At 28.5% G+C, this 11406-nt stretch overlaps 1 protein-coding gene across 1 annotated transcript; it reads left to right on the forward strand.

Annotated features, from left to right (window-relative positions):
• Positions 1–4299: 4299 nt before the first annotated feature.
• On the forward strand, positions 4300–6240 carry LOC111275407 (monolignol oxidoreductase AtBBE-like 13). Its single transcript, XM_022860779.2, has one exon. It carries the CDS (start codon positions 4352–4354, stop codon positions 5969–5971), a length of 1620 nt encoding a protein of 539 aa, XP_022716514.2. The 5' UTR covers positions 4300–4351; the 3' UTR covers positions 5972–6240.
• The last annotated feature ends 5166 nt before the right edge of the window (positions 6241–11406 follow it).

The following is an 11406-nucleotide window of genomic DNA, read 5'->3' on the forward strand; positions in this document are numbered from 1 at the left end:
TCACGGGAGTCCATCTGATCATATTAAAGTGATTACAAGACCGACAGACAATGTCCATGGACCAGTTCCAATATATCCGAAGGAGATTCAATGGATTGTAACATTTAATAAAGTTTGAATTGTTGACTATATGTTGATTTAATATTTTTTTTACTAATTTATCAGCTTATACATAATCTAAATAATAAAAGAAAACCCAGCATCTAAAATAGTTGAAAATAAAACATATATATATATGCTACTGCCTAGGCATACCAAACAAAGATATTTATTATTAATAGGGAATAATATTAATTAGAACTACGTCTTTTAATAATCAAACACAAAGCTGAAAAGAAATTAGATGTGAATGAATCCAATTAACGATAGAATCCTTAGGCATGCAGGATAATTAAAATGTTATTTAAAGATAAAATGATAATCAACTACGAAAGTAGCTAAGACAGTATGAAACTTACTGATAAGGTAGCCTTGAAACTTACTTCACCACACAAGTCAGATTATTTGAAGTGCAGAAGGATACAATCAATGCAATCTTAATTACTCCATTGGCAGGCAAGAAATAATTAACAGTTGTACATTTATTTTGAATTGCATGTGGGAAAAGAATCTGCATATGTGGTGCATTAATGCTGATAATATTAATACTGGTGCAAAACCATCGACTATTAGTTAAAAGTGGAGGCCACAAATATTCAGAGAAATGTTGAAACCCTAAAACCAAAGACAAATTAAGTCAGGGAGGCAACAATAATAATGATAAGGCTCGAATCCATTATGCACCGAAATATTAGACTTCCAAATCTAAGCTGGATGTACATGCAAATCCAACACAGATCCAGACTGACCAGTGATTGCCCTGGAAAGTGGTACACAAACAACAAGAGTGCCTTCATGGAGTATTGCATGCTCCATTACCATACACAATTTCAAAGCAGCACCACATTCTGCGGTGGGTTAGGTGAATTTTAGTTCTATTTTGTGGCTCAACTCTGAAAAGGATTTTACTCTTACGTATCAAAAGTTGAAAATTTTCAACTCTTTTTTCTTTTTTTGGTATTGGTCTGTTCATCAATTGCGACGCTCAATCAAGTTATGGCGCAGATTTGGGAAGCACAGTACATTCTCTTTATTTGGATTTTGAGTTTGCGCAGTAACCGGCGCCATTACACGGTCGCTGCCTTCACACCAACAAAATGTGCTCAAATGTTGGAAGGATTTTCAAGTATTTTAATTAAATAAACTAGTGTTCCCTTTAATTAATATTGCTGTTATTTATTTTTTATTTTTTTATTAAAAATTGCTATAGGTAAATAATAAAATTATGAATAAAATAAGAGTCCAAGTGTTTGAAACAACAAATCCAACAAAAAAAGGGGTTGAATATTAAATGAATGGTTTTGTTTTTTTATCAACAAACGCTACTATAAATAAATAAGGAATCTTGTATTATTAAAATATTTTGTGACCGTTGTTATACTATTATTATTGAATAAATCTCCTTCTACATCATATAAGAGACAAAACAAATAATTAAACGATATAAATAGAAAAACAGCTTTCATTTGTATTTCTAAGAAGGCTTATAAAAACTATATTATCATGAGTAGTAGGAGTTAGCATTTAATATATTATTAACATAAAATTTTAATTATATCAGTAAAATTAAGAAAGTGACATATATTTTATATTTTTATTAATTAAAATTTTATCTTTTAAAATATATTTTAAAAGAAATTTATTATTTTTTAATTTTATTTGTATAATTAAAATTTTACACAATAATATATTAAATATTAATTTTTAGTAATAATAAAAAATAAATTATAATATTAAAAAATTTGAGAGAATATTAGGTAAGGTTGACGTTGCGCATCACTCATCCAAAAATATATAGTAGTAATGACTATTGTTTATTTGTTTTTCCCATGCATTCAGAATAAAATGAAAAAATTAGATAAAAAAAAAAAAAGAAGCACTAACAAGGCAGGCATGCTTCAAGAATTCTTTTAAGATTGAATATTAGTAATTTATGTCTTTATTTAATTAAGGATGGGAATAGTAATTTTATATAGAGAGAGAGAGAGAAAGAGCAAGAGAGGGCCAAAAAGCAGCGTCGAAATTGACAAATGAAAATGACTTGAAAAGAAGCATGTTTGAGCAAAACAGAAACGGTGTTCCATCACTCATTATGACTGAAAGAAACTAAATTATTTTCTTTAATGCCATTTCTCATTCTTAATTTACCTTTTCTTTTAACTTTTCCGGTCTTTGCTTGCTTTTTTTCATGGTTCATTGCATTTTAGGCATAATAAAGGCTAATTCCACTACCCCCAATCTATCCGTTTATCAAGAAGCTACTTTCAACTCTTAAGTTAGATTATTATTATTATTATTATTATTCAAATTTTGTTTCACAAATTAATTCCATGATGATTAACAAAGCAACCAACATTACACGACGTCCGAGATAGAATCATCATCACTTAACTCCTTTCTCAAATTGATTTTAGTAAGTAAAAGAACTAATTAAGAATTAATTAAGCTGTATTTATGTATTTGTTAAAGATAGTTAAAATACTATTTTAAGAAAATTTTCTCTTATTTAACAACTACCCTCACCAAATTTAAAAATAAATAATAAGTTAAGTTTATTCTTGCCATATATATCACTTTAACCAATAAGCATTGCTTGATATTATATATTTTATTTTATTTCATTTTTTTAAAATAATATTTTTTTACCGTAAAATATTTACCCTATTGTTCTATACCGCAGCAATTCGCGGGTGTCGTGGATCTGCTTATCAACCACAAAAATTTCACTTTAATCCTTTTTTTTTTTTTTTTTTTTTTTGTGGGTACATAATGGGGTCATTTACCCAAGGCACCACGTTAACCCTTTTTTAAGTTTGAACAATAACCTGCAGTCTCTTCTTCACTTTTTGCTTTTTGAATCATCATTTAACATTAGATATTTTCTTTAAAAGATAATATGTATAGTCGATGATGAATGACTTAAATGATATTCCTTAAGTTCCGTAAGTTATGCCTGATTTTAAATTTTTTGTAGTAATTAGTGATTTATCATTTTGCAAGATATATATAGTTAATTATTTTTAGCAAACATGATGTATAATAATAATTACTCAATAATTGGTATATGAATTTTACACTACTCATTATCTCAAATCAAGCCAAAAAAAAAAAAAAAGTGTAGCAAATCGAGAAAGTAATTAAGAACCAAAAATAAGATGCAAATTTTGACTGTAGACTTAAAGCAATCAGCTCCCATTTTGCTTTGAGTATTGGGCGGGATGAAGAAAGTAATCTAAGAACAATTAAATATTCTTAACCAACAACTATCGTTGACTTCGACTCACTTTTTTGTAAAATTTTGTTAGATGTAAAACAAGTCATAGTTTAAAACTAAAAAAATTGTAAAATTTATAAATTTGAATCCCATATTTATTAGTCCCTCCCATTCAAAATATTTTTCATGTATTAATTTTTACATGATTTAAGAAAATTTTTTTATTTTTAACCTATTTAATATTAAATTTTAAATTTTTTATAAAATTAAAATTTTATAATTTTTAATGTCAAAAAATTAAAAAAAACATAAAATCTAATTTTAAAATATAAAAAATAAGAGCTTTAGATGCTTAAAAAAAGTACATAATTTTGAGATATTCTAAAAAAATAAATAAAGAAAATGGGATAATATATTTTAAAATTAATTATATGAATCTAAAATCAATTAAACTAAGCTTTAAACTTTACTTTTCTTAAATTTTGAAAAAAATAAATATTATTATACTACTATGCAGTCTACGCTGCCGATGAAAATTAAGGAGTTAAATATGGAAATTAAATGCTCAAATATAAGCTCTCCAATGTGTCATATCGATATCACCTAAGGCCTAAAGAAAATTGATTAACAATAAAGAAATAAATAGATAATAATGTATATACCTAGCTATCTAGCTGAAAGGAAATTATAAAAAGGAAAATGTAGCAGTGCGTTAGCTTAGCTTAGATGGCAGTTTTTGTTGTTTGAGCTTTTACGCATGGATTTGCACCAGGCCATACTTTTGGTTTGGACTAGATATTTTTGTAAGTCCCATACATCACAAAACATATAGTGTACTCAAACAGAAATTACATCGAGTAATTGGCACTAAAAATTAATGGTCCCGACCATTGTTCTTAATTTCACCAGAAACTGATTATGACGTTACGATTAGCTCAATTACACGTCTGGCTCCATTAAAACATAGGGTTCTTCATCTATAAAACTTACTCAAAGCCTCACGAGCAGAAGCAAATTAGGGAACAAGAGTAGCAAACAATGGCATTTTCGTGCCTTTCCATTTTTTTATTACTTTTAGTCCTACTATCTTCTTCAACAACAGCTTCCATCTCTAGGTCTTCAAGTTTCATTCAAGAAAAGTTTATCCAATGCTTTAACGCCAATTCCGAGTTTGCCATTCCTCTCTCCACCACTTTTTTTACCCCAAGCAATTCTTCATTTTCCTCTGTCCTGCAATCCACAGCACAAAATCTCAGGTACCTGATGCCTTCCACGCCAAAGCCTGAGTTTATCATCACACCTTTGAATGAATCCCATGTTCAAGCTGCTGTCATTTGTTCAAAGGAGCTTGGGATTCACCTGAGAGTCCGCAGTGGAGGCCATGACTACGAAGGACTCTCTTATGTATCCGAAATTGAATCACCTTTCATTATTGTTGACCTTTCCAAGCTTCGGTCAATAAAAGTTGACATTGAGGACAACAGTGCGTGGGTAGAAGCTGGTGCCACTGTTGGTGAAGTTTATTATAGAATTGCTGAAAAGAGCAAGACTCATGGCTTCCCCGCTGGTCTTTGCACTAGCCTAGGCATAGGTGGGCACATCACAGGAGGTGCATATGGTTCCATGATGAGAAAATATGGCCTTGGCGCTGATAATGTCATTGATGCTAGAATTGTTGATGCCAATGGAAGAGTTCTTGACCGAGCAGCCATGGGCGAAGATCTTTTCTGGGCAATTAGAGGCGGTGGAGGAGCAAGCTTTGGCATTATCCTTCAATGGAAGATAAAGCTGGTTCCAGTCCCAACTACCGTGACAGTTTTCACTGTCAGCAAGTCACTAGAACAAGAGGCTACAAAGATCCTCTATAGTTGGCAAAAGGTTGCAGACAAGCTTGATGAGGATCTTTTCATTAGAGTCATTATTCAAGTGGCAAACGCAGGCAAAAAGGGTGAGAAAACAGTGACAACATCCTACAATGCTCTGTTTCTTGGTGACGCTGAAAGGCTCCTCCAAGTAATGGAACAAAGCTTCCCTGAATTGGGTTTGACACGAAAAGACTGTATTGAAACTAGCTGGATCAAATCCGTGCTTTACATTGCTGGGTACCCAAGTAACACACCTCCTGAGATTCTACTTCAGGGTAAGTCTTTGTTCAAGAACTACTTTAAAGCCAAATCAGACTTTGTGAGAGCAGCCATACCAGTAACGGCGCTTGAAGGGCTGTGGAAAAGACTAATGGAGGAAGACAGTCCACTGATGATATGGAACCCTTATGGTGGAATGATGAGCAAGATTTCTGAATCAGAAATTCCTTTCCCTCACCGAAAAGGTACCAAATTCAAAATACAGTATGTGACTCTATGGCAAGGTGGGAATGAGAATGCAACCAAGCATATCGATTGGATTCGAAGGCTATACAGTTACATGACGCCTTATGTTTCAAAGTTTCCAAGAGCTGCATACGTGAATTACAGGGATCTTGATTTGGGCATGAACAAAAAAATCAAAACAAGTTTCATCAAGGCCAGCGTTTGGGGAACCAGATACTTCAAGGGTAACTTCAACAGATTGGTGAAGGTGAAAACTAAAGTCGATCCAGACAACTTCTTCAGGCATGAACAGAGCATTCCACCTCTTCCAGTTGAAACTAGATTTTAGGCAACAATTAATTAAATACCAGATGGCTTGATTTCCTTCACTTTTATCCTTAATTGGTACTCCAATATTTGCTTTTCTTTTTTTTTTTTTTTGTCTGTGAAAGAAAAAATAAGGATAGTTGAATACTAGGTACATATATACTATCATCTTCAAAGCTTGTAGCTACACTAGAACTGTGATATCTTGTTCTTTTCTATGTTAAGTGGTTCTATGATTGTGTTGGTCAAACGCTTTATTAATCGAATTAATTACTATTAATTTTCAGATTTTCTTCATCAATTCACTAATTTTTTGTTTATTTATTTATTTTAATTTAGTTGAGTTCAAATTGACGAAAAAAAATATATTATGGTTATTTTATTCAAACGATTAAGAATAAAAATTTAAAATTGAAATGATCATTTGTTCTTTTAGTAAAACTAGTCTTTCCTAACGTGCTTTTTTTTCACGTAAAGTATAATATATAAATAATTATTATATTAAGTAAATATCATTTAGATTCGTTAATTATATGTTCTACTAAGAGGATCACTTATTCATTTACGGTGTGTTTGATTTAATTTTAAATAATTAAAGTTCTTTACTCTGTTTGATGATTTAATTTTAGAAATCAATTCATGGTGGGTTTTCTATGAAAAAGTGCTAAAAATTTTAAGTAACTAAAAATTTGTTAAATGAAATTTTTTATAGGAATAATGGTTCAAATTTAATAAAAAAATTTATTTGAGATTTGTTAGATATTATTTGATGGACAAGAAGAATTACAGAAGAAGAATTACAAAAGAAAAATTTTAAAAGGAAATAAATTCTTAATATGCAAGTTTGACTTACAGAAAAAAAATTTTAAAAGTAGAGGGATTTTTAATATACAAGTTTATATAATTATATATAAGTGAAGTCTTTATAGGATTAGGTATGAAAAAAAGATGTAAGAGAGTTATAAGATTTTATAGGATAGACACTTCATAAGACCACTGGAGATTTACGTTTTATGAGTGTGTATGTTTGTAAGGTGCATGAGAATAGACTAGAGGAGACTGAGATGGTCTACATAGGTATGATGTATAGGTGCATATGGATATATATTTGGTTGTGTTGAAAGGGTGCACATAGGAATGTGTTTGTTTGGATTGAGAATACTTCATAAGATTAGAAGAGATTACGAGGTTCTATGGGTATTGATTGTTGAGTGGTTGATACATTTTGATGTATATTTGTAATTCTCTATAACTAGTGGATCCTATTGCTCATCCATGAACGTAGGTCAGTTGACCTGAACCATGTTAAATTGTTATCTTTTATGTGTTTGATTGATTGTTTGATTATGCTTTAATTTACGAAAATTAGATTGAGACTTTTGGCCTAACAAGTGGTATCAAAGCTATAGTGATTTCCTAACAAGTGATATCAAAGCATGGTTTGAAACACGGGAAAAGGCAAGCTTAAAGAAGCTCGATTTAAAGAATAAGTTTGAGTTCATGTTTTGAAGATTGATTTGCATAAAGTGTAAAGGCATACAAAAAAAAATGATTGTGAGACTTCCATTATAGGTGGAGCCAAGCATATCTAGCATGAATACAGATAATTAATAAAATTTGAGTCAATGTGAGATTGTTAGGAATAATGACTTAAATTCTATAAGAGATTTGTTTAGGATTTGTTAGATATTACTTAATTAATAAGAAGACTTGCAGAAAAAAAAATTCTAAAAGGAAAATGATTCTTAATAAACAAGTTTGATTTACAAAAAAAAAATTTTAAAAGGATAAGAATTTTTAATAGGTAAGTTTGTATGATTATAAATAAGTGAAGTCTTTGCAGGATTAGGTTTGAGAAAAATATGTAACAAAGTTGTAGAGTTTTATGAGACAGACACCCCATAAGACTACTAAAGATTTATCTTTTATGAGTGTGTAAGTTTGTAAGATGCATGAGAGTAGACTAAAGAAGACTGAGATGGTCCACATAGGTATGATGTATGGGTGCTTATGAGTATGTGTTTGATTGTGATGAAAGGATACACATGAATATGTGTTTATTTGGATTGAAAATACTCCATAGGACTATAAGAGATTGAAAGAGTTTATAGTTATCGATTGTTAAGTAGTTGATATATTTTGATGTATGTTTTTAATTCTCTACAACTAGTGGATCTTATTTTTCATCTGTAGACGTAGGTCAATTAGACCAAATCACGTTAAATTGTTATCTTTTGTATGCTTGATTGATTATTTGATTATATTTTCACTTACGTGAATTAGATTGAGGCTTTTGGCCTAACAAGTGATATAAAAGTTGTAGTGATTTTTCAACAAGTGGTATCAGAGCATGATTCGAGACATGAGAAAATGCAAGCTTAAAAGAGCTCGATTCAATGAAGAAGTTTGAGTTTGTGTTTTGAAAATCGATTTGCATGAAGTGTAAAGGCGCACAAGAGAAAATGATTGTGAGATTTTCATTATAGGTACAGTCAAACATGTCTAGCATGAAGACAGATGATTGATGAAATTTAAGTAAAAGTGAAGATTGTTAGGAATAATGACTCAAATTTCATAAGAGATTTGTTTAAGATTTATTAGATATTAATTGATGGACAAGAAGACTTGCAGAAGAAGAATTCTAAAATGATAGAGATTCTTAATCGGTAATTTTGTATGATTATAAATAGGTGAAGTCTCTGTAGGGTTAGTTATGAAAAAATGATGTAAGAGAGTTGTAGGGTTTTATGGGATAGACACCTTATAAGACTATTAGAGATTTACATCTTATGAGTGTGTATATTTGTAAGGTGCATGGGAGTAGACTAAAGAAGACTGAGATGATCCACATAGATATAATGTATGGATGCATATAGGTATATATTTAGTTCTGTTGAAATAGTACATATGAGTATATGTTTGTTTGGATTGAAAATACTTCATAGGACTAAAAGAGATAGAAATGGTCTATGAGTATTGATTATTGAGTGGTTGATACGTTTTGATGTATATTTGTAATTCTCTATAACTAGTAGATCTTGTTTCTCATCCTTAAAAGTAGATCAATTAAACTGAACCACGTTAAATTATTATTTCTGATGTGTTTGATTAATTGTTTAATTATACTTTTGCTAACATGAATTAGATTGGGGCTTTTGATGTAACAAGTGGTATCAGAGCTGTAGTAATCTTTAACAAATTTCTTATTTAATTACAGTAATATTATATTCTTTCATTTTAATCATTTATTTTTCTTTTTTTTTAATTATTGATATAAACATTTATAAAATCATATTTCTCTTACAAAAGCTTCAATACTCAACATTTAAGATCTAAAAATTGTTAGTATTACTTAGAGGTTTAAAATATATAACGATAATGCTAACTTTAATACCTTTATGATAAAAAGAGTATAATCAATTTGCTAGTATTTTACTGTCATATGGATTTTATATTGATATGAAAATCGATAAACAATTACTCAATTTTTTAAATTCTAATTTTAATAAAGAATTATGATTAAAGATAGATTAATTAATGTCTCAACTTTCAATGTTTATAAAAGAGTTATCGCAATAAGTAAATTTAAAATATATTATTTAATGAATAAGTTAATAAAAGTTTATTTATTAACACCAATAAATTTGGTAAAGTATTGAATTCTTATTTTAAATTATTAAAATTTAATTTTCAATAATTATAAATTCAAAAATATTAGTTAAAAAAGTTTAATATTATTAATAATAAAAACTCATTAATATTTTAATTTAAAGATAAACATGAAAAAGGGGAGAATCCTTTTTACCACTTTCAAAGATATATCTCCACTATTTTATCTATAGTTAAAGTTTTTTCTACCTCATTTTTTAAAAGCAAAATACAATAATAAAAGTTCTATCATATCTAATTTAATTACTCTCCGTAAATGATTTAAAATTGATTTAATTATTCACTCAAAAAACAATTTCCTCTTTTTCTTATTGGATACCAACGAAGACAAAATAAATAAATAAAACTCAATTGAAAAGACATAAATTGACGGAATACAATTAAGCAACAATTTCTTTCACTCCTCCAATTGTCTCATCTTTTCTTTTTTTTTTTTCCTTAATCAAGTACTCGAATGACAACAACTTCTTTTCTTGCTGAATTATCAATGAACAAGGAAATAAAACAAAAGAAAATGAATCAATTGAAAAGACATAAACTCCCAACAGATGAATCACGAGATGCAATTAAGCAACAATTTCTTCCACCTTTTTCTCCTATTGGCTTTGAATCTCTTAGGGTTCTCTCATTTTTTTCAGCAACTTCCTTCCTTCAATATGGTTAAACTTGTGTTCATAGAGTTCAAAGTAACTTTGGCTTTTGAAATTAAATACAAGATCTTGTGTTTCCTTATTCATGGAAACTTGTCGAACTTGTACAATTCAATGTTTATAATAATATGACTAAATTAAAAAATATATGTATGCTTAATTTAATTTATTATCTAAATTTTTATTTTTTATTACAATTAGTTTATGTTGCACGTGAATGTCATATATAGTTAAAATATTGAAAAATAATATTTTTATGATCATGATTTGATCGACCTCCTATTAATTAACATTTAAAGTACAAAGACATAAACTATATGCTAATAAAAATTTTTATTTTTCAAGAAGTTTTTATTGTAGTGATATTGTAATGCAAAAAAAACAAAAAATTTTAATTTATTTTTCAAGATATTTTATTGATTCTATATTGAATTTATGCAATTATTTTAAAAGTATATATATTAATTGGCCTTGGCAAGTTTTTTATATGTTAAAAAAACTTTTCATTAATAAAATTTTTTTAATTAGATTTTACCTATATTTAAGTCATTTCAAAAGTTAAAGAAAACATATTAAAGAATTTAACTTTGAGGAAAATTTCTACCCATACATAAACTATTTTTAACTCGTATAATTATTAAAAAAAACTATCACTACCTTTCCTTGTCTAACTTTAGTTCCTGTGGATGGTCTTATTATATTCTTGTTCCTTAGTATTGCTTTACTACATTGGCTCTGTGAATTTTATTTGTTCGGTTTTAGTTTCTATCTAAACCATTGTTACATGGTGTTTACACCTTTCCTGGAGCGTGTTTGGTTATGAGATAAGTTAAATTATTTGTAAAACTTTGCTTTCCATAATGTAATTTTCATATTTGATTCATGGTGTATGATTTTTAGAGGTATTTTAACATTTTCAATAATGTCTAAATATTAAAAAATTAAAAACTCATTTCTCTTTATAATTTTTTAAAATTTTAAAAAAATTAATTTTATCTTACATTTAATCTCAATAATAAATTTTTTCAATTTATTTTTTCTTTAAAAATTAATGCAATTATATGATACATAATGATCTATTCCGACATGAATTTTTTTTATAAAGGAAAGTACTCTATTATTTTATATATAAAATGTA

The sequence above is a fragment of the Durio zibethinus genome, chromosome 26 (genome assembly GCF_047325235.1).
Source record: "Durio zibethinus cultivar Kanyao isolate XHJ-2024 chromosome 26, ASM4732523v1, whole genome shotgun sequence".
Taxonomy (NCBI): Eukaryota; Viridiplantae; Streptophyta; class Magnoliopsida; order Malvales; family Malvaceae; genus Durio; species Durio zibethinus.